General features: G+C 39.1%; 1 protein-coding gene across 1 annotated transcript in view; it reads left to right on the top strand.

Moving 5' to 3' along the window:
- LOC122803769 (1-phosphatidylinositol 4,5-bisphosphate phosphodiesterase beta-2-like) overlaps positions 1-25670 on the top strand; it is a 445743-nt gene that overhangs the window by 403442 nt on the left and 16631 nt on the right. Inside the window, exon 7 of the mRNA XM_044073457.1 lies at positions 21767-21853. Within this exon, the coding sequence (XP_043929392.1) occupies positions 21767-21853 (87 nt within the window). The remainder of the gene's footprint in view (positions 1-21766; positions 21854-25670) is intronic.

Consider the following 25670-nt stretch of genomic DNA (forward strand, 5'->3'; position numbering starts at 1 on the left):
TGCACAAATCACTGAAAGCTCAATTCACTGAAACACATTTCACTGAAAGTTATATATGACCTTTTCCCCACTGTAGTGCGACCCTGGAGTTAATATATATAGTAAGGGGGGTACCCCCCATATAGTTTGGATTTATATTAAGTTTAGAAAAGAGTAATTTATTGAAATTGCGTGTATCCATGTGTATAGTTCAAAATATTTAAAATAGGTGGGGGGCTATGCCCCCACACCCCCCAATGTGGGGGCAGTGCCCACCACACCCTCCTTACTATATATTCTAACTCCAGGGTCGCACTACAGTGGGGAAAAGGCCATATTTAACTTTCAGTGAAATGTGTTTCAGTGAATTTTGTTTTCAGTGAATTGTGCACAGTCAAATATGTTTCAGTGAAATGTGCTTTCAGTGAATAGTCCTAGACCCATAAATATATATATATATATATATATATATATATATGTGTGTGTGTGTGTGTGTGTGTGTCTGTCTGTCTGTCTTTCACACACACACAGTGTCACACACACTTACAAAAAATGTTGTATACTCAGGTAATTTTTGCATGGTAAAATGGGAGTTTTCCTTGCCAATAGACCTAAAGAGAGAAGAGAAAGGGTGCTGTAGTCTTCTTAAAAAAACTGGTGGTGCTGCGGTAGCATTGTCGCCTCATAGCAAGACGTTGTCCAGTTCGATTCTCAGCTAGAGCATCTACTGTGTGGAGGCATACGTGAATGGGGTATGCCTTCGTTGAAGGTTGTGCGTCAGGGCTGGTAACCCAGTACGTAAAAATCCAGTACCAATCATTAGCAGACCGGAGTTCCGCTGTGGTGACCCCTAACCGGGAAAAGCCGAAAGACACAAACAAAGTCTCCTTAAAAAGCCATGCTGATGAGAAATATGAAAGCTCATAAACTTAAACAATTTATTCACAAAAGGATGTTATTGTCAAGTATCTTAGAATAAAGAAAGACAGAAGTTAGTCCATCATTTTAATATGTTTAAAATCATGCTTCTTAAAAGCGCCTCAATCAAGGGAATAATGCAAGGCTAAAAAATATGAGAGGCAACTTAGCCTGACGTGCAAGGAGTGGAGATCTAAACTATAGGTTCCAGCATATAAGACAGACTTTTTTGGGGGGCTGTCACCTCAGAAGCTAATAGTACCCTCATATAAAAAAGAGATATATTAATTCTCATATAAGGCACAATGTAGAACTTACAGAGTCTATGGCACAAGTCTTGGATGACACCAGAAGTGACAGCCACAAAGATAACCTTTGAATAACTGGGAATTAAGTCAGAGACAGCAGTTTAGGCAATCAGTAAGCTGATATGCAGGGACCGTGAGGTTTGATAAACTGAGAATTTAATATCCAGGTAGTCCTGAGTTGTCAGCTGCTGATGAACATACCTTTACAGTGTGTCAGAAGCATTGCTTTTAGTGATGTTTTAGTTTGGGGTGAATATTTGAATTTGATGTTCATTTCTTCTAAAACAAAGAAATAGGAGCAATGCAGTAAAAGATATGTTTTGTTAAATGGCATTTATGTGACAGTGAACTTTCAGAAGCGTGGTCAAAAGCAGTATACCATACTATGACATCACACATGAAGTGGCACCCAACATACAAAGGAAGCCAATGAGGCCAGGAGATGCTGCACCATGACAAGACAGAAGTTATTTCAGATGGGAAAGGATAGTGCAAGGAACACTATAACATGCTGCCTGGCAGTAGGCTTAGAGAATTAAGGAGCTATTAACAGCTGTTTCTTGTGGTCCAGTGGTAAAAGGTTTGATTCCCTCAGCCTCCATTGCCTAACCATGTGACTCTAAGTCACTTAACACCCGAGCTGATTCTGAAAAAGGTCCATGTAGATTGGTGCTCCATCCTCGGAAAACAAATATAGATAAAAATAAATAAAACAAAGTGCTAAGCACAAAGACCAACATCAAGGAACATTATGACATGTCATGCATGAGAACCTGCATGCTGTATGAGTTGCAGCATAGCAAACTCCTAGGATTAGTGGTGACCTAATAAACCTAATCAGAGGTACAATATGTACCTTAGTGTGTACAAACAAATCTTGACTCAGACACACTAGTCACATGGGAAGGTGAAAGGAGGGTTCAGCCACCTACTGCAAGTAGTGGAAAAAGCAGTTGAGACTACTGAAGAGGGGAGTCCATGTGATTAGCCCTAAAATGTTTGTCAATACAGTCAGTCTATAGACATGAGGCAGGCATAAATAGTAATGAACTTAGATATCATAGGCTGCCATGCATGTGGAGGGATGACATGAGGGGCATAGGATATTAGGCTCAATGCACAAGTAGATGGCAACCAAATCATCGGGTCAGTACTATGACAGGGTTAAGTACTGGGACATTCCATACTGTACTGATCATGTGTCTTGCAAGTACCTCGACATTATACTGTACTGGTTATGTATTTTACAAGTGTTGGGACATTTCATCCCACTGTACTGGGCACATGTCTTTAGCAGTGCTACCATCCTACCCATGTGTGTTTTCTTATTATCCTGACAATCCATCATGCATGTCCACCTGCACATCATCAGTAAAGCTCTGCTTTCAGGAAAGTGAGCATCAATCCTCCTGAGATGTGTTGTTGTCCTACAGTGGATTTAAATTATTTGTGCTAACCCTCTATCTAGTTTCTTTGCAATGGACAGGCTTCCCACAAAAAGTTTCCTAATGCACCAGAACAAAGAAGGATAGGATAATTTGAATATGCTGTTGCATCCTTTCTTCCACAGAGCCTATCTATGTTTACCACACTTGCGGTTCTGTCCATACCCATTAGCCACCTCATGCTGCAGGATTCCATCATGGTTCATAGCAGTTCGTCTGTGATTAGTGGTACCAACATTGTTCAGACATATGCCAATGCTGTCAGCTTCCTTTTAGCTTACATAACTGAATCAATGGTGCACAGCTGCTATAAAATATTCCTACCCATATGGAGATAGGCTGTATAATATACATGACATAAAATGTGAGGGGTGATATAAACTGTTCAGACCTTCCAGATCTCTGCAACAAAGTATAAGATAAAACAGTACTCAAAATAAAGCGCTGTACAACAATGGCCAATGAAGTATGATTCTCTTGAGAAATAGGTAGCGTAATTGAATGATATAAAACTTATAAAAGTGCAGCATATATATAAAGACTTGCATGAATTTCCAGTGCTTCAATTAAATGCACTTACAAGATATCCACGCTGTGAATGCAGTTACACTGTAGCGAAATGATGGGTTCAAGGTGTCCAATCTTTCAAGTCTGATATACAAATTATCCACACTGAAGATGTAGTAGCTGCTGTAAAACTGCAGCAAACTGTGATTACAACTTAACCAATCAAACAGTTCTAACAGTTCAAATAGGAGCTTCTGGCTTTAGTGGCAGTTAAAATCTTCATGTCGAGTTAAAATCTTGGTATAGAATAAAACAGTCCCTCTGTATTCCAAACGATGAGGTAACTTGATTGTCAGGCTTAAGTGGAAGTCATCTGTAATCGCAGATAGTTTGTTTGTCTCTTTTTTGTGTAAAGATCTGAACTGCAGTATGCCAGAGAATTCACTTTTCACAGAGAGATGCAGCTGCCTTGGAGTTAATAAATTTTAGTAACAGTGGAAGTGCGACATGCCCCCTGCATTTGGAGATGCATAAGGGCTTTTCTGGCCTGAGGCAAAAAAAGTTTGTTTTATTTTAATTTGTTAAGCAGCACAGAGAACTAATCACAAATTGTCAATTTCATTCTTAGCATGACAGAGAATTTTACAGAGCAAAGATAATATGAAAATTACAAAGATAATCCACATATTTATTTGCTTTAGTTCACCAGAAAAGTCTGACTGGAACAGGATGCCTATTTTCAGTGAAGGCACAGGGGAAAGCTCTAAACGCATAGGTGATAATAATGCTGAAACAAAAATGCAAATATATGAATATATATATATATATATATATATATATATATATATATATATATGGACATCAGTGGAAATACAGAGTATTTACACAATTGTTTCAAAGCTGGAAATAGTCATGTTTACATTATCAAAAAAAGAAAGATTTATTTAAATGTTAGGACTAATACATAACTTGAGGTTGAAACAACAAACAGAGAATTAAACTATAAATGTATTTCTTTATTATTTATTTGCATTTGTTTACCAGGGAAGTCTGACTGGACAAGAATTCATTTTAGTGGAAGCCCAGGAAGAAAAGCTCCCCAAAGTACAAATTAAAACAGTAGATTAATATCAATCACAATAAAATATACAATAGTAAAAAAATAATATAAACATCAAACAAATCTATAGAAAATATATAAGTTAATGCATTTGAGATAAATAAGTATGAAAGAAAAATTATGCAAAATAAATGCAAAATGCGTGTGAAAAGAAAAAATAGTAGCATTTGTGGCATAAAGTAAAGGTTTCACTGTACAGGGTCACACAGGAGAGGAAATATTGAGTTGAATGTCTGAATGTCACTGAACAGTAGTCTAGTAAAGTAGTAGAGAGTTATAGTCCGATATTGGTCTGACACCTGTTAAATAAAGAAATTATCATAAAGAATATGAGGATATGTGGAAATAAGAGAAATTTTAATATTAGCCTGGTGTGGTACAGGAACAGAGCCAAGAGTTAGAAATGAATTCTTTTAGTAAAGGCTTAAATGAATTGCTGTTAGGGAATGAGCTGAAAGGAATCGGGATGGATTTAAAAATTTAGCAGAGTTGGAATATAAGCTGTGCGTATAGATTTCTTTTGTTTATAATTTTCAAAAAGTTGTCTGTCAGTTGAGTGGGGGATCTATTTGGAAGATAGTGATGAAGGATTCTGTTGATAGTTGGGCAGGAAGAACAGTTGCATGTTATTTTGTGTGCTAGCAGTTGTTGTGTGAATGCTTAGTGATGGAGAAATTCAAGGCAGTTTGATGATTTAAGAGCAGAACAGTGATGGGTATGGTAGGGCTGATTGGTGCAAATTAGGGGACACCAGTATTTACTGAAAGATAAAGGGAAGCCACTGACAGCCATTTTACTGACTGATATATGTGGGACAAGTGGCTAGAAAACTATTTAACTGTAGTGACAAAGAGGCCCAGGGTAGACATCTTTGACTGGAGTTAGTTGTGGGAAACTGTATTGAAAGCTTTAGATAAGTCTAAAAAATAAGTAGTTGTCATTGTGTCTGGCTTTGTTGATGGTGTCTACAAAGGATATTAGGGCAGTTATTGCACTATTATCTGGTCAAGAACCATGTTGTATAGGGGTAAGAATTCTTTCTTAGAAAAGATTATGGAAACGTTGTTTAATTATAATAATTGGTTTAGCTTCTTGTATCATTCTAAGGAGGTGCAATATTTGTCAACATGGAAGGAGATGGTCAACAGGCCACACTGCTTTGCCAAGGACGGTCTGCACCTCTCCCAGTCTAGGTTTTTGAATACTAACTAAAACATTGTTCTTCCCCCATTGTGCCTTTTTTAGGCAATGCTAAACTGAAAATCCTTCTAACATAGCAAATCTAAAGGTGTTACTGCTCAATGCTAGGAGTCTAAACAAGAAACTTTAATCCCTACAAGTTCTCCACACCCTAGAGAATGCTGACATCTGTGCAACCACTGAGACATGGTTTAAAGCCATGGAGAGCACACCAAAAATGCTAGGCTATAACACCTTCCACACATTCAGGCCAGCTACTACATAGACAGGGACTAAATGTGGACATGTCTCATTTTACATAAAAAATAAATATACCTCAAGGCAGATCAAACAGGAAAATCCACTTGACTTCTCCATGTTCATATCACCATAGATAAAAATCCCATACCACTTCCTTGCAAGCTCTATGACCCAGGAATCCCATAACACTCACTAGAAACACTCACCATCAAACCCAATAGCATATTCATTGGCAACTTTAATTACCCCACTATTAACTGGGAATCATTTACAACACCAAACATGCAAGTAGAGAGATTCCTGGATTTTCTAAACACAAACTCCCTGGACCAGAGTGTCAGTACACCGACCAGGGGCGCAAACATGTTGGATCTGGTTCTTACTAATATGGGATTCTGCTTCACACCACCTGGTGTAATGTCATTTCTGGTAAGGTCAGACTACAAAATGTATTTATTTATTGACATTTCATTAAGATGAAAATAAAAAATAAAACCCATAATCCAGCTAACCTTGGAATGTTCAAGAACTACACTAAGGCTAACTTCCTAGTATTAAGTGATAACCTTGCAAAATTTCAAGGCCCCATAAACCCTGAAAACACTTCTGGGTAAGTGGAACTGTTCACAGAAACCCTATACAGGTATATTAATAACTGCACAGAGGCAGCTGTACCCACCAGGAAGAAGTGCAGAACTAGCTCAAAAAACAACCCCCCCTGGTGGAATCACAAGATCAGTCGGCTGTATAAGAGAAGGAAGAAGATGACAGCAAAAGTTAGAAGGTGCAGCACCCAGCAGAATAACAATACTCTCATCAAACTACACAAACAACTCAGAGGAAAAATAAAGTCTACCAAAGCCAAATCTGAAGCCAAGGAGAATCACTCTTTAGCTATATCCACAACCTCAAAAGCAATACACAATTGTGTGCAGAGCTCATTGTTAATGGAGTTACCTATACTGAGTCAGAAGATGTAGCAAACTTACTGGCAGACAAATTCAGCTCTAACTTTACCCCAGTCTCCCCCTCAACCTCCCCTAAGGAAATACCATCAAAGATAACCCCACCCCACTATCACTGGGAAACAGGTCCTCAGTGTTCTCTCTAAGGCCAAGAACAAGGCATTAATATACCTAGACAATATCTCAGGATGCCTTCTAAATAACACAAAACATGATTAATCAGGTCCTCTGGAATTACTATTTAACAGTAGTCTCCAAACAGGCTTTGTGCCTAATGAATGGAGAACAGCAATAGTCATCCCTCTGCACAAAGGTGGGCCATCTACAGACCATGGAAACTGCTGACCCATAAGTCTCACTAGCCTCATATGCAAAGCCATGGAAAGAATTATCATGGAAAAGATCAGTAATGACTTAGGAAACCTCCATACACTGGGCCTAACCCAACTGGGTTTCATCATGCCTACTTAACTTGGTGAGCAGCTTTGAAAAGGTCACCAAAGCAATGGATGAGTATGAAAACAGTTCACACATTGACCTATCCAAGGCACTTGATACAATACTCTACTGGTCAAGAGGTTAGATTTAAACCCTTATGCCACCTGGGGGAAAGTCATTTGGTTCACAGACAGGGCCCAGGAGGTTAAAATTGGGGAGTCCACCTCTACAAAGAGGCCAGTTCAGCAGAGTCCCTCAGGGATCGGTCTTTTTTTGGCATTTACTTCTTTAAAGTCAAAGCCAATGTTAAGGGCCTCTGGCTAACCAAATTTGTGAACGATTGCAAATTAGGAGTAGTCATAGAATCCCCTCACTGATACTAATGTCTCCAAGAAGGGCTGGCAGAGACAAATAACTTGTGTCAGCAGCACGGACTAAAACTAAATGCCAAGAAATGCATAATGTTATCCTTCAGGAAGTGCTTACCCCTGGTAACTATCATATTGATGACAGACCCCTAAAATTTGACCCACTAGGTAATTGGGGACACATATAGAAAGTAAACTAGCCTTTGACTGTCACATGTGTACAGTCGTGAGAAAATCATTCTATGTTGTGCAACTTATAAACAAAGGTATGGCATCTGGGTTCATAGAGGTCATTGCTCCACTGTACTCAGCATTCATCACGCCTTCTGTGGTATGTAAATAACCAGGCACATCCAACAACTGGAATGTACAGAGAGGTTACTCACTGACTCGCAGGATGTAAATAACATGTCCTATGCAGACCACTATCCTTGTATTTTGTGTCCTACAGGCTCAGAACCCACCCTGATGGACCTCCTGCATAACTACAAAATAATCAGCACTGGAATTACCCATTCTAAAGACTGAAACCTTACCTCTCATATAAATATTATCTGCTGGTGAGACAGGTGTGTTTCCCAGAGACTACCCCATCCCTGGAACAGGCTCCTCATCCATGTGAAGCAGAGTTCCTCCCTAACCCAATTGAAGTGTAACCTGGACAATTGGAAGGTGAAGAGGAAATTTATGCCTGGTTTGGCACCTATGTCTGTAATGGACACAGGCAGCCTGTAAATGGTTCATCTCCCAGGCTCCTGCTTGTAAATGTTTCATCTCCCAAGCCCCTGCTTACACTTATCTAGGGAATCGGAACTTGTCAGAGATTTGGGATGCATGGCGGACCTAGTAGTTGTTAGCCTAGTACACACCTATGAACTTGTGAACTTAGGTATAATTTGTTCCAGTATTTTGTAGAGGGGACAGAATTGCAATGGGTCTATAACTGGTGATTTCATTTGGAGTTCTCACCCTTGTAAAGGGGAATTCTATTCTGCTTCTTCCAGGAGAAGGGAAGGGAGAACTGACACCAGAGTGAGCAGCTAACTTAAAGTTTTCTGGAATGAGATTTTCTGCAGAGGGTAAGGAGGGTAAGGTTGGCTTAAGTTTATATAGTCGATGTCTAATATAAGAGGTGGAGACTGGTTTTAGTGTAAAAAGTGGTCTGCTTGATGAGGAAGTAAGTATTGACTCTGAAGAGACTTGAGAGGAGTTTGCGCTAAGGGTAGCTGCACAGTCTATGAAGTAGCTGTTGAATTTAGTATCTATTTCTAAGGGAGAGAGGTTACGTTATGGGTCGAGGCACTGGTAGTACCAAGGAGTAAATGTTTTGTTTTGTTTTTATAGATGACCAGAATGTTCTAGGATTATGTCATTCCTTGTTTTGAGCTCAGAGTAGTGTTGTATATTATCATTATAGAGTTGTTTTTTTGTGCAGTTTTGGAAATGTTCATCATGTTACACTGCTGCAGTCATTACACTTGGGTTATCCTGCCGTCAGGCGGTCCCTCAGTCGGCCAGAGTTCCAAAGTTTTGGTCCGGCGTCAGTTGCTGTCGCTTCTTCCCTGACGTCAGTGCGCCAGGGGTATAAAAGATGCAGCCGATGCCATTTTCTTCACTCTTTCTTGCCACGCGGTGCCCGAAGCAAAAGCAGTTCGCAAGTGCCGGTCGGCCGACTCTTGAGATTTTCATTCTGAGTCCAGAACCACAGTCTTCTACAAAGCTAAGTACCCCATTGGGGAAACTTTTTCTTGCCTCAGACTGATGCCAGTAAAAGTTAATAATTGTATTTCTTGTGGGAAGCAAATACCTCTTAAGGATTTCCATTCTTATTGTATCCCATGCCTAGGCCCAGACCACGACATCCCAGGTTGTTGGTTTTGTGCTAGGTTTAACAAGCGCACTATTAAACATCGGTTTGATTTTGCCTGACATTATTTTGGCAGAAAATTAAATTACACCATGCCATCGGAACAACCGACGACCGGAATACACAAAAAGCGCAAAGACAAGGACAGGCATCCGAGGCCCAAAACTGACGACAAAGCCTCTTCTAGGCCAGTCGCCGTTTCTCCGGTTTTCAGTGAGGCACATTCATAGCCCCTGATGACCGCTTCTTTGGAACCACAGGCCGCCTCTAACTCCCACGTGGAGATGGCTGGGCCTTCGGACACACCAGATTTATGGCATACCGAGACTAACCCTTCAGGAGGGATCCGGAGTAGCTGAACAACCCGCAGCTTCAGAGGGTGTTTTCAGACCTACTCAGTTAACCATTAAATCTTCTGCTAAGTCTAAAACCCCTTTAAAAACAAAGAAACAACTTCAACATTCACCAGAACTGGCCTCCATGCCTAAGAAACAGATGTTCAAAATGGCCGAAGACTTAATTACTCTGATCAGGGTGTACCACCCTCCACCTGATAAAAGGCCTAGACAGGATGCAGACTATGACTCATCCGACCAGGTGTCCATCTCTTTAGATTCATCCTCAGATCAAGGATACTCTTAACCCCCTTATGAGGATTCTGATGCTGAGGAATCAATTCTTTCAGCCTCTCCACCAGAGAACTACTCCTTTGGGGAAACCTCACATACCATGAGGGAGCATTTCCATTGGGAGGGCCAGGATTATTCAGAATCCAAGAAAAGGCTCAGAGATTTTCTTTTATTACCTCAACACAGACCCCTTGCTATTCCACCAGTGTCAGATATTGTGGATGATGTGTATTCTGAATCCACTTTAAATCCTGATTCTTTACCTCCTGCTCCAGTTAAGCCAGACAGATACTACAGAGTCCCTGACTCTCACAAATTTCTTTATAAAAGCCCTGTTGCTTACCCTGAAACTATTTCCCAGGGTCCCAAAGGGGTAAAGGCCTCTACAGCAAAAAATCCAGTCCCCTCTGACAGAAATTCCAGAGCATTAGACAGATGGGGGAAGAAAGTATATACATCTGCAACTTTAGCAATGAGGGCCTTAAATTGCCAGTTTCACATGCTTAAATATCAGCAATATTTGATGTCTCAGTTGAAACAAAAAATGCTTCCAAATTCAGATCTTCCTAACTATAAGGAAATGCAGGATTTATTGCATGTAGCTGAACAAGTGGGAAAACATACTTTGCAATGTGGTTTTGATTCATTAGAGGCCCCCTGTAGAGCAGCAATTACAGATCATGTTAAAGCAAAATTATTGGATGCACCTATGCAGCAGGATGTTTTATTTGGAGTTAAGGCAGAAGAGGTATTAAAGAAAATGGAGGACAAGGCAAAATCTATGCAAACGGTGAAGGATTTCTTACAGGTTCAGCCTCCTTGATTTAGCAGAAATTGGCCAACAAAGAATTGGTCCTTTCCAGTTACAGACAGACCTCAAAGGGGCAGATACAGACATCCAAGAGGCAGAGGTCAACCACAAGGTTCTTATAGGCATCGACAATGGGGTGCTTCAACCCAGAAAGAAGGGGAAGACATGCCTCAACCTTATAGAAAACAGCCCCAATGGCTTCCCACTACAGCTGCCAAACACTTCTCTCTTGGCAGCCCCCTTGGGGGGAAAACTGGCACTTTTCTGTCACAATTGGCATATTATCACCAAAGAAAACTGGGTTCTCAATATTGTATCTCAAGGTTACAGGTTCCACTTTCACACTCTGCCAAGGTTAAAAGGAATGCCAAATCTGCCACCAAATCAATGGGCAGAGGCTCAAAGACAAATTACAGCACTCATGGACATGAGAGCTATTCAAAAGGTACCACCACAGGAGCAAGGACAAGGATTTTACTCAAGACACTTTTTGGTTCCCAGAAAGGACAAAGCCTGGAGACCCATTCTGGATCTTTCTTCTCTAAACACTTACCTGGATGTTCCGAAATTCAAAATGTTGACACTACAGCAGCTTCTTCCCATGCTGGGCAAGAAACCTTGGCTCGTAACTTTGGACCTCAAGGAGGCATACCTGCATGTCCCTATCAGACAAAATTGCAGAAGATACCCCAGATTCTTAGCAGGTTCAATGCATTACCAATTCTCTGCACTGCTCTTTGGCTTATCTACTGCACCCATGGTCTATACAAAATGCCTGGCACCAGTAATTGCATTTTGCAGACAAAAAGGAATTCAAATTTACCCATACTTGGATGACTGCCTTATTCAAGCAGAGAGCAAAGACATTCTTCTAAAGCATCTGGCATTTGTAAAAAGATTGCTAATTAGCCTAGGGTACACAGTAAATGAAAAGAAGTCAAAACTAGGGCCCTCACAAGAGATAATATTCCTGGGTGCCAGCTTAAATACAACGGCCCAGATGGCTTATCTCATGCCAGACAAGCAAGGACAACTGACTCAATATTTCCAATTGATGGCAACAAAGACCCAACTCCCTGCAAGAAAAATTCTGCAGGCCTTGGGTTACATGGCATCTTGCATTCTACTAATTCCATATGCCAGACTGCATATGAGGAAACTACAATGGTACCTAAAGAGTGTCTGGTCTCAACACTGTCACAGTTTGGAAACAGTAATACCACTTATTCCTTGCCTTCAACAGGAGTTTCGATGGTGGGCACAAGCTTGTCACCTCAACAAGGGACAGCCTTTCACTCAACCCACAGCCAGGCAAATACTAACAACAGATGCTTCGGATTACGTCTGGGGAGCACACATGGCAGGAAAATGTATTCAGGGCAAGTGGCCCGCAGAACAAAGGCATCTTCACATCAATCAAAAAGAGATGCTAGCTGTACAAAATGCTCTTATAGCTTTCAAGGACCTTCTGCATCCAGGACAACTACTACTAAAGACAGACAACACCACAGTTATGTGGTACATAAACAAACAAGGGGGCACTCATTCATATCCCCTCTGCAGACAAGCCATGACCTTGTGGAACACAGCTCTAACCTATCAATTTCATCTGCAAGCACAATTCCTGCCAGGAGAGAAAAACACACTGGCAGATGACTTAAGAAGAAACATCATGGATCCGCACGAGTGGAAATTACATCCACAAATATTCAGAATGATAACACAAAAATGGTGGAGCCCGGACATAGATCTGTTTGCATCCCCAATGAATTGCCAGCTACAGAAATTCTGCACAAGGACTTACCACCCACAAGCATGGAAAGTGGATGCCCTCTCATTCAGCTGGAAAACCTACAAGTATATGCTTTCCCACCACTACCTCTCCTTTCAAAGGTACTCATAAAATCCAGGCAAGAAAAGCCAAAGATAATCCTGATTGCCCCAGACTGGCCATGCCAGCACTGGTACCCAATCTTAAAGAACTTAGCACAAGGTCCACCATGGATTTTTCCTCAAATCCCACATCTTCTGACTCAGCAAAACAATCAGATACTTCACAGCCAGCTCAAGACTTTAAACCTGGCTGCATGACATATTCCTTAGTCAAGCAAGCAATGCCTCTCTCCAAAGCTGTTATGGATGTCATTCTGGAGGCCAGAAGGCCTAGCACCAGGAAAGCCTATTTGGATAAATGGAAGAGATTCTGTGCCTGGAACCAGGCTCACAGCCTTGGCCTCTTGTCCCAAATATTCCTCAGATACTGCAATACTTAACTGAGATGCTGGACAAAGACCTTTCCTTTTCATCCATTAAAATTCGTGCCTCTGCCATCTCTGCTCATTACAACATGGACCCACCAATTTTTTCTAATCCTTTGCTAAAACAGTACCTCAGAGGGGCTAAAAACATAAGACCACCACGTAGAGCACCAACTCCAACTTGGGACCTCAACTTCGTCTTGGAAAAATTAACTTTACCTCCTTTTGAGCCAGCTAACTCAGCAGACTTAAAATATGTCTCTTGGAAAACTGCTTTACTCCTGGCAATAACCTCAGCACAAAGAGTTTCAGAATTACAGGCACTAATGGCAGTGGAACCTTTCATCATTTTCCACCAAGACAGGGTGTCTTTAAGAACAAACCCTACTTTTATGCCAAAGGTGGTATCAAGTGTGGCTCTAAACCAAACTATTCACTTGCCAACTTTTTATCCAAATCCACAGAATAAAGGGAAGAGACTTCTGCATTCCTTGGACATACACAGGCAGTTACGCTTCTACTTGGACAAAATGAAAGCTTTCAGGAAAACTGAGCAATTGTTTGTAGCATATGCTGCAGGAGGACAGGGAAAGCCATTTCAAAACAGACCATTTCAAAATGGATAGGGCGCTGTATACGCTTCTGCTATACACACCATGGGAAAACTGTACCTAACAGCATTAGGTCTCATTCCACCAGGGCAACAGCCACTTCAACTACCTACCTCAGAGGAGTACCTACCAAGGACATTTTGGAAGCAGCAACTTGGAGTTCTGTGCATACCTTTACCAAGCATTACCATCTGCCTCTTTACTCTAAATCCATAGCTGGCTTCGCCACTGCAGTGCTGCAGGGCCTTATAGCCACCCGAACGCCTTATAGAACCAGCCACCCTACCTCAGCTTTGGGATTCTACCCAAGTGTAATGACTGCAGCAGTGTAACACGATGAACATAGTACAGTTTTGTACCTACCATAAATGTAGATGTTGGAGTGTATACACTGCTGCAGTCAAGGTTACCCTCCCTCCTTCCCCTCTTACTTGCTGGTTCGTACCTATGTCTTCTACCCTTTGCTACCTATGGGGAGTATTTGCTGGTAACTGAAAGTTTTTGATTGCTTTTCTTATGTATGTTTTATTAGCAATTTACATTGCCTACCTTTTTGGGGGACCTGACATCTGGGGCAAGAAAAACTGTAGAAAATGGCATCGGCTGCATCTTATATACCCTGGCGCACTGACGTCAGGGAAGAGGTGACAGCAACTGACGCCGGACCAGGACTTTGGAACTCTGGCCAACTGAGTGACTGCCTGATGGCAGGATAACCCAAGTGTAATGACTGCAGCAGTGTTTACACTTGAACATCTACATTTATGGAAGGTACAAAACTGTACTTTCTTAGTTGTGTTGTAGGTTTTGAGAAGATTTGTCTTTCTGTCATTCTTTCCATGCCTTATCTCAGCTGTTAATCTAACTTCTACTATAAGTGGGGAGTGGGGAGGGGTCAAGGTTGGACTTTGCTGTCTTCCTCCTCAAGGGGCAATGTTTTTATGATATTTAAAACTATGGTGTTGAATGTTTATATATGATTTTGAGAGTGGACCAGTTAAAGGTTTTTAGGGTGTCGGTGAATTAACACTGACACTGAAATAGATAGCACATATAATATTTGGGAATACAAAAATTTGAGACTACACAAACATATGTTCAACACAGTTATTACTGTACAATAGGATAATATATTTTTGAGTGAATAAGAATAAAGACATAAAAGATGAGAAAGTTCATGGTGAAATACCACGCTTCAGTACTTGTACTTTCAGTTTTAGTTCAGTTTAAATAGTTCAGAACTATCTAATCTGTTAGCATGACCTTTATGAAGAGGACCAAAGAGTAGTAAAACACAAAACATAAGCCTGAAGCTTTACTGACCTCTGTAGTAATAGAAAGATCTGATCCTCAAAACCTCACCATCTCACAGATGAAAGCATTTGCTTTTACCTCAAAATATTAATAACAGAAATTAGCATTAACCTCAAAATATTAAAAAAACACTTTCAAGATACTTTATAGGCAACGTGGACAGAAAAAATACTAGAAATTGGGTGAAGAATACCCACACAGAGACTGCACATAATCCTTTGCAGGATAAATTGTACCTAAACTACATTAGTTAAGAATTTTTATTTTATTTTATTTATTTTACATTTGTTGACCGGGCTAATCTAGCTGGATACATGTCCTTTTTCAGTAGAGGCCTGGGGAGAAAAGCTCCAACAATTAAAGAAGTATAACAATGCAATTAGATACAAGAAAATTACATTACTATAAAAATAAAGCAATAAAACATCTAAATATACAAGCAGATAGTTCGGGAAACATTAGTTGAGTTGGTCATATGACTTAGAGAGATGTGGAGGTAGTAAAATACTAGATAGAAACTTGAGGGGAAGGAGAGATTTAGGAACTGAGAGACCTGTAGGAATTAATCTGGGTTAGAACATGGGCATAACCAGTGAGACTTAAGTGATTCTCTGAGATTAGTTTTGAATAGATTGAGTGAAGTCATCAGCCTGAGGTTATTAGGAAGGGAATTCCATTGCTTTCCAATGGAATTAGCATAAAGGGCATCACCAGCCATGTTATTAGATTTGATGGTTAATACCTGAATACTGTTTGCGGATCGAAGGCTACTTAAGTTGGTGTAGGGGGTCAGGATTTTGCTCAGTGAGGGGGGTTTTCTCTGGATGATTAATTATTTTGTAAGCTTCGGAGAGTTGGTTTAATTTAAGAAGATTGGGCAATTCCAACCAGCCAAGTTTCTTGAGGTTGAGGCAGTGGTGGGTACGATAGGGTGTACCGGTTACGAATCTTTCAATATGATGGTAGGTGGTAGAGAGGTTATTAATCTCACGTTTGTTGAGGAATGATAGTATCGGTGAGGCATATAGTAAGGTGGAAAGGAGATGGGTTCGAGCAATGGTTACTTTAGCATGCGGGGTAAGAAAGTTCTTGATTCTGTACATAGAGCCTAGTTTCTTGTTAACTGACTTAATAGTTTGGGCAATGTGCATGTCGAATTTAAGCTTGTGGTCAATAGTGACACCTAGAAGTTTGGTGTAGGAGACAGGCTCAATGATGGTGCCATTTAAGGATTCTACAAAAAAGGTCTTGGGATTATCTAGTGGGTGTTCATGCACTAGGGGAGTGGTAGACGTTGGGTAAAATAGAAGTAACTTGGTTTTAGTCGGGTTAAGTATAAGTTTCAGGTCAGAGAACCATTTTTCGACTTTGGCAAAACAATGTTGGGTGGCTGCTTGGAGATTCTGGAGAGACGGGTCGGAGCAGATAAGGGTAGAGTCATCTGCATATTGAATGCAGGTGGCTCTGGGGATGACTGTGTGCAGATCATTTATGAAAACAGAGAAAAGAAGGGGACCAAGTATGGAGCCCTGTGGAACACCAATGTTGTTTGATACCGGTTGAGATAGACTATTTTGCCATTGGACTGCTTGTTGCCTGTCAGTAAGGTAGTCCTTAAACCAGTTTAGGGCTAGGTTGTCAAGATATAGGGTTTGTAGGGTGTGTAGTAATAGCTGATGGTTAACCATGTCGAAAGCTTTCGATAGGTCAAGAAAAAGAGCGGCAGATGTTAGTTTTTTGTTGCGGTTGTTATTGATTGAGTCAACAAAGGAGAGGAGGGCAGTGGTTGTACTATGATGTGGGCGGAAGCCATGCTGGGTAATAGACAGCAGATTATTGGTGGAAAGGTAGTGTAGGAGTTGCTTGTGAACACACCGTTCCAAGATTTTAGCTATAGGAGACAGTATTGCGATGGGTCGATAATTAGAAGTTTCTGTGGAGGAACCTCCTTTATGAAGTGGAATGATGTATGAAATTTTCCAAATGGGGGGGATGGAGGCCTCAGTTATAGATCTATTAATCAGGATTGATATGGGATAGGCTATGACATCAGACGCTATTTGTAGGTATTCCGCTGGGAGGTGATCGGCCACTAGAGTGGACAGTTTCAGTTTTTTTAATAGGGTACGTATATAGGAGGTAGATACTGGTTGTAAGTTAAAGGAAAAAGGAGGTGTGTCATCAGGAAGAGTAAAGGAGGGGGGAGAGGTAGGTAGATGGTTGGCTAGGGACTGGATGGTCTCAGTAAAAAAAGTGTTAAAGGTGTTGGCTACAACTTCTGGTGCTTGACCAGCGAGTTTTTCAGGGGTTGGGGTAGTTGATTTACCAGGATGGAGGAGGTTATTAAAGCCAGCCCAGAACTTTTTTGGGTTAGTCTGATGTTTGTCCTGGAGGTGACAGAAATATTGTTTTTTATCTCGAGTTATGTCAGATTTTGTGGAGTTTCTAAGCTGTTGAAATTTAATGCGGTCTAGGGGAGATTTGGATGCTCTCCATTTGTGCCAAGCCTGGTCACGGAGTTTAATTTTTGCTTTGGTTTGTTGTGTTAACCAGGGAGCTATGCGGATTTTGGTTCTAATTATCGATTTGGGGCATGAGAGTGGAGAATATTTAGGAATCTATCATTGAAGTGTGACACACTCTCGCCTAGGGGTAGAGTATTTAGGATAGACCAATTGCAGGATTTCAGTTCCGCAAGGAATAGTTCTGGATTAAACTTTTTCCGATTTCTAACAAGTTTGTATAAGGGTGGGTTGGTACAAGAAAATTTGTGTTTTAGAATGTAAGTGATAAGGTGGTCACTAAGGTCGTTGGGGAGGGTACCAGTGGTATAGTTATTTGGATCTTTATTGGTGAGAATTCAGTCAATCGTGCTCTCTTTTTGGTGAATATTACCAATTCTAGTTGGAGATGTAATATTTTGGGAGAAGCCATGTAGATTGATTGGATGTGGATTTGACTTATCAGAGCATTTGGACCAGTCAATATTGAAGTCCCCTAGTACTATAGTTTCTTGAGGGTAGTTGGTGGCTAACCAACTTAAGGTATGCTCTAGGTTATCAAGGTTCTTCCCTGGCGGAATATAGGTAACAACAAGATTAATACATTTTTGGGTATTTGGGCAGATCTTTAGTGCCATTAGTTCTATGTTAGAGACCTGGGGAGGATGCAATGGGTTCATACTGATATTCAATCTGTTCTTAAACATTACAGCTGTTCCCCCACCCCTTTTGGTTGTTCGATCCATCCTTAGGATATTATAGCCAGGTGGAAGAATTTCTTCATCCTTAGTGGCGGGTTTTATTTTTATTTATTTACAAAGAGAATCTATACATGAGAACATTTTTATTTATTTATTTGACATTTGTCCAAATGGGATAATGTCTCATTTTCATCTGAGGCTTTGAGAGAAAAGCTCTATGTTGATTTAATAATATGTTTACATTTAAATAAAGTTATTACAAAGCCTAATACAGAAGAACCAACATATTAACTAAGTAAAAACTTTACAACTTCAGTTCATACAGTGTGAACATATACATATAAAATACAAATATTTGGACAGAGATAAACTGAAAAAAGACCACTGTCACTAATTAAAGAATTCACAAATTACAGTTCATAGAGATGACATTATACACACACTTTGGAACAGAGATGACTAAATAACATAGCCTAGGCAAAATAATATTTATCCTTTATCTAAGAATTATATCCTACCTAAAAATGCATTGGCTTTGTTCCTGTACAAACTCTGATGAACCCCCATACAAAGAGAATCTATACATGAGAACCTAATTGTAAGAATCAATCTCTGATCCTCTAACTGCTTAGAATTTTGTATATCTCTCTCCTACTGAAAGATTTAAAGTTAAGATGATACCATGTATGTTAACCTTTTGTTAGAATTTCCCTCTTTTTAAGATAAAATCACTATTTCTTTCTCAGATACTAACTTCCAACCCATCCTGTGTGTATTTGAGTAAAAATTGTACCTGTCTGTATATGTTGTTAAACAAATTTCAATTTTGTGATAATTAACTATTATAATTTCACTGTAATTACACTAGTTATGTACACTTGGAGCTTTTCTCCCCGGGCCTCCGCTAAAAATGGACCTGTATGCAGTTGGACTTTCCCGGTTAACAAATGTAAAATAAATAAAATAAAATAAATAAATATCAGCTGTGTTCAGAGAGAAGGAATTAGTAAAAAATATGCGGGGATGGGGGGATACACAATCACATTGGGAATAAAATCTATTTGAGCTGCTTACTGGAGCAATGCTTTATGGTAGGTGATTAAAAGAATGCAGCAGCAATAATTTTTTGAAAGATAAAACAATGGAACATGGGAAAAATACAATACTAATAGATGTATGGGTTGAAAAAATTACACGGGCTATACATAGGACAGTTTTAGAAACCAAGTATAAAGTGCAACTGTATCTATAAATATTACAATCAAAGTTGATCTTGCAGGTTTAACTGAACAGACATGTTTGCTGCAATCCATTTTCTATAAAAAAAAAAAAATGACTGTCTCAGTCTTCCCCTTCCCCACACTGTTAATGTGCAATTATTATGTAGCTGTAGAGAATCCTCTGTAAGCCTTAATGACAGGGATTATTTATGAAAAAAATATTTAGCAGAGATGAGAGACTGTTGAGTTAGGCAATAGATTTGAACTGTATAAAGATTTCAAACTTCAGTGACAGTCACACCTAAAAGAGTCAGGGTTTACATATTTATTTAGGCATGTTTGTTTTTGAATTTTACTGGTCTGACTTGGGGCACTGAGTGAGTGAATGAATGGATCAGTAAATGCCCTGGTCACTCCAGTTGTTTGACTATAAGTGCTCTTGGAGCCTTCATATCCTAAAGCCTTAAGTGTGTTTGCATTGAGTAAAGGTGACAGAGACTTCAAAAAATGTTGTGTTTATTCATTCTTCATTTCTTTATATTTTTTATTCCTGTTTTATTTTTATGTATTTATTTACTTTTTGGTGGGGTAGTAGACAGACCCATGTAGACTTATTTCAGCCACAACTTGAGGGTAAAAAAATGTACACGTTTTTTACAAAAAAGTAATAAATGAAATGTACAATATATAAAGAAACTGTACAAACAAAGCAAAGAACTGAAGTTAATGAATAAGTACACAATCACTAAACATAGTAAAAGTCATATTGCATGCAAAATAAAGTGTTTTATTACTATTAATGTGAAAGAGTTTAGAGAGAACATGAGAACAGATGGTTTGAACAGGTAAGGGGACTATTAGGATGAACGACAAGAAAAGCAAAACTAGGTTACCCTGTCCTTGAAATAAATAAGAAGGCTGGCTCAGAAATGTGTGTAGAGTGTCCCAGGACTAAGACTTTTGTTGAAACAAGGCACAGTCAGAGCCAACTAGCTTCTTAAATGCTCTACTTGAAACACTAGTACTATCTACATGGGATCTCTGCAAATAAACATTTGGAGGGATAATTCTTATGTGAGTTAGGGAGCAGTGTTAACTTTCATGATTTTGAAAATTAGAGTCAGAAGGGTAAGGTTGGATCTTTCCTTTACTTCTAGTTAATCTGTGTGAGAAGGAGAAGCACAGTGATGTTTACATTTAGGAGACTGCAGAGTGAAGTAACAAGACTTTATTGGAGATAATTTGAATGCATTTTGTGGAGGAATAGCAGACTTCTTTGAATTGGAGTTAAGGAATATATATATATATTAGAATAAGAATAAGAATTATTGCATTTAGAGAAAGGGCCGTCTGTAAAATTGTTGTTTTTACATACTTATTTCTTATTTTAAGTACTATATTATTTTTTTGTATATATATTTTTGATATAAAATAGTTCCTCCTCCTAATGTTTCAAACTTTCTGTAGCATATGTTAATGGTGTTGGAGGAAGCATTTTACATCAAAAATATGTTAAAAAATAATATAGTACTTAGAAAAATAAATAAGAAAGTAAAAGAACAATTTTACAGAGAGCCCATTCTCTCTGTCCCTCTCATACACAGTCACATCTGCTTTTATACATGCACTCACACAAAATCACTATCAGTGTCTCTCGATCTCTCTCACACACACACACACACACACACACACACACACACACACACACACACACACACACACACACACACATGCACATACACTTCTTTCTGTTTATTTGCTTTTTACACTCACTAAACAGCAAAAGCGATGCTTAGCAAGTGTGAAGTAATGGAAGCCGTTAGTTTTTTAGCAGTCCGAGCTCCGTGGCAGCTTGATATGCTGCTGTGAAGTGGCAGACCTGTTTTTCAGTGGGCATTACTTGTACATTAATACGGTGCTGGAGAACATTTGTTCTCCAATCAGGGTGCTGATGTACAATTTGTCCATTCTCTAAATGCCATTCATATTTTATTAAAAAAAGTTAAAACATTGAGTAAAAACTCGTATATTGTGCAATATATTGTATTTCCTTTCATACATATAAGTAGTTCATATCCAGTTATTATGTCCTTGTGCCAGCTATATGAAATAACTCTTCAGATCTTTCTTGAAATGTTGAGTTCATTATCTAATGCATTTCTCTTACTGGTAGTCCTAATATGTATTCATATTTTCCTGTAGTGGCATTGTCAAGAAACAGATGAATGTTTATACTCTATCTTTTATATTACATTCCACATTTATGAAGTCACTTCCTAAGCAGAGATGTTAGTGCTCAGAATGTTTTACAAATTAAGCTTTCCCTTAATCTTCAGTTTATTTATAATATTCTTTTTTATTTGTAGCTTACAGAAAAAAAGAACTCCTTGCAGCAGAAGCTAGAACAGAAGCAAGAAGAAGCTCTGAAAGGGATTAAAGAAACAGAGACTCAGGTACGTGTGTAGCAGATTTTAGTAGTCCTAGTGGAAAGGTTTGCAGGACTAGAATTCTGTTGTGTAATATCTTTCTCCTTTGAGTAAGAAATCCCATGTGTTGTATAATAACTGCATCGATACTAGTTAGACCTGCAAAATTTAGAACAAGTGGAGTATGCAGGTACTGCAAATACAACCCTTAACTGAATAAATTCCTTGTGTGGTGACATGGTCCATAGAGGGGAGTAGCGAGTGAAGGGGATGAACAAGGATAGGTCACTGAACCCCCCCACACACACACACACACACACACACCCTAATGATTCTCATTGTCCTCAACCTTGGAGAATCAAGCCTGGGGGAAATTAATAGGAGTAGGTAAATCCCACATAGGACATGAGCACAGGAACAACCTGATGGTTCACTGTGTGAGAGGGGGAAAAATAGTATGTATCTCCTATTGCTGTCTTTTAGCATTTGTCATCATGTTTGCTGGGCATCCTGGATTACTTTATACTGAAGTTTACCTTTTTTAATTTCTCCAAGCATTTTGGGTTTCTAATACCATGATGGGAATGGACCCCATTCCTAAGTCAAAGTATGATTAAAGTTCATGAAATTAGTATTGTTTCAATCTTTGATGTCAGCCAGAAGTGCTCTTCCCAGCACCCGCAATGTGCCCAGTAATGACTCCTTCTGCAATTCATATGGAGTTACATGTATTGGTAACATATCTAAATATGATTGTAGATTATTTTTTATAAGACCAGTTGCTCCTACTACTATTGGAACTATCTGGGTATCTTTCTCCCACATTGCTCTCATTTCTGCCTGCAAATCCTGATATTTTATGACTTTGTGTCTGTTTCTCTGTATGCAACACACTGGGTGTGGCGATTTCAATGATCAATGCTACTTTTGTCTTCTTTTCATATACGTTTTTTTGTATCTGTCTTTTGAACTGTTGGTAATGGGTGATCCCATGTGATGTAGACGTCATCATTTTCTATGATGTTCTGTGGCTCAAGTTTCCAGTGTTTTTCAGCCACTTCTGTATCATAATGTTTGCACAATCCCCAATGCAACATTCTTGCCACATTATTATGCCTTTCAGTATACAGTCATTCTGCCATTAGTATGTCACAACCAGCAACAAGGTGTGTGACTGTTTCCAGTTCTGTTTTACAAAACCTACACTTGTCTGTTTCTCCCACATGTTCAATGGACTTTGTAAACCAGCGTGTACGTAGCCCACTATCTTGGGCTGCCAGTATTAACCTTTCATCTCTTGGTTAGAATTTGCCACTCCTTAACCATTCCTGCATTTGTTCCTGATCAACATGAGGTTCTTCCAGAAGTTTTCAATACTTGCAACTATATTTATCCTTTTTCCACATTTCTTGCCTTCTCATCTAGTCATTCACCTTATATTATTTCTTTTGTTTTTTTGGCACATTCAGTTGCTGCTTGATTTTTATCTACTTCTGGTTTAATTTCAATTCCTGCTTGACACCGATTTGCTTCTGCTAAATTAAGCAGAGAAGTTATCTTGGATTTATTCTCCTCATGTTTCAAAACGTTCACTACATTTGGGTCTTATGAGGTCAGCAGATATGTGTGGAGTCCCACAATTGCAAATATGTACATGTAATCAATTGCAAGGAGGCCCATCCCTCCTTCAGAATGGGGAATATATAATCCTGGTATACACTGATTTTTATAAATCATTTGGTGAGCATGAAGCATCCTTCTTATTTTCCTATCTGATCTATACAATATGTTTTGGGGGCCAGTCAATCACTCCAAAACTGTAAGCTAGGACAGGAAGAGCAAATTGGTTTATAGCTGGGATTTTGTTCCTAGATGGCTCTTCTTTGACCTACCAGTTTTTGTGATTTTTTTTTTATTTTTGTGGACTGCTATTTCCTTCTACAATGGGGGGGACAACCTCCCTCAGGGCCTGGCTTGGCCCCATTGTTGTAATGTTTCTGTATTTTGAGAATTCTACACTTTTTTCCAGTCCTGCCACCAGTGTGCCTACCAGGATTGGGCACTTTTTACTTTTTATCCTGGGTCTTGTGCACCCAGCTATCTTTTTTAATTTTTGACCTGCTTCTGTCCATGATATATGGTATATAAATACAGTCTATATATCAGTGTCGCCTTGGTGAGATTTTGTGAAAACAGGGTCCACCTCGCAAAAGTACTCACCAAGACTTGAGGATGAATTCAATTTTAGCACTACTACTCTCCTTTGCTTGTTGACTTTTCATTTCTACATTCAGACCCCTTCTATGTGGATTTGTTAATGTATAATGTAAAACAGTAGCATTAAAGGTTGCATCAGATGCTTGTTAAAGTAAAGGTTTTTTGCCTCATGACATCAGGCAATCAGTGGCATTGTACAAGACAACATTGAGTATATGTCCAAATGCCTATCTTGTGAACAAATATTTTATTCATAGATATGTTGAAAAAGCACTTTCCATAGATGCTATAGTTCTGAAATATAGAGCACTGTCTTTCATGCATAAATATGCAGAAATGTTTTCCTGTATTATCTTGCAGTATTATGGTGCTTTTCACCCAAGCCCCCAATGAAAAAGGAGTTTGCTCAGTCAAACATAACTGGTAAACAGCTGGTATGTGACATAGAAGGATGAAGCTGTTGTTAAGATGCAGATGATCTAGGTTCTATTATCCGCTTGAGCATCTGAGGAAAGGTTGAGTCTGCCCATTCTGGAAGGGGAGAAGGGAAGGGTGCATGCATGGGGCACACATTTTCTGCAAAGGCTGGGGAAACAGCTATGAAGTACCACCATTAGGTGGGGGGGTAGCTTACAGACATAGGTTCATTGTGGAAGTGAAGAATATATCAGAACAGTCTACCCATTGCATGCCCCACCCATATGGTGTTACCAGGACACACATGAGGAGGGGGATAAAGCTAGGAAAAAACACTCCCAGAAGAAATATGACACAGACCATAGGCACCATGATCTCTTCACCAGTCCAAACCCTTATCTGAGTTAGTTCAGGGGATGTCAGGAGGGCTATTTAGACACAGTAATCGATGAGAGGCATTGGGATATGCTGATGGTCAGCTGTGGGAGACAAAAAGAGACCTAAAAATGTATCTATTAAACAAAACCAAAAAATGAATCCTTGAATAAAGAAATGAATAAATTAAAATCTGTAATAGTAAAAATATAAAGGGGTGATATGAGCTGTAAGGTCAAGAATCAAGTCTTCTCTTGTGATCCCAAAATCCTCAATAACAATTTTTTAATCACCTGTATTAAATCATCATTTAAGATATGGCCACAAATGCATTAATAACATTTTTTTCATTTAAATGCCTTATACATTGCACATTTCTTTATTTTATTTTTTTTTTTACGTTGCATATCTTTTTCTTTTAACACCTTTGTTAAATTATCACTTAAGATGTAAGCAAGCATACACTTATATTAAAAAAAGAAAAGAAGTTAATATATTCACAGTTACAGGTATTATAAATGATATATTCATTAATGCAATTATCATCAATTCAACATTACATAATTTGAGCAATTTCTGCCCTCCCTTAAACCTCACTCCTACTCAAAACCTTATTCTGTATGTAATGTTTCCATGATTTCATTTTTTTCTGTGTATTTTTTCCTACCAGTTTCTTAAGATCACACTTCCAGTTCTTTTATCTCTATTGCAATATTCACTACTTCAGATACAGTTAGTTTAGACTTTAACTCCATTTTCTACTTATTGCCAACACCAGAATTAAATATAACAAGGTATTAGTATGCCTTGGCAATCCAGATACTGTATCCTAGCT

The sequence above is a fragment of the Protopterus annectens genome, chromosome 6.part0 (assembly GCF_019279795.1).
Source record: "Protopterus annectens isolate FY-2018-M chromosome 6.part0, PAN1.0, whole genome shotgun sequence".
NCBI lineage: Eukaryota > Metazoa > Chordata > Ceratodontiformes > Protopteridae > Protopterus > Protopterus annectens.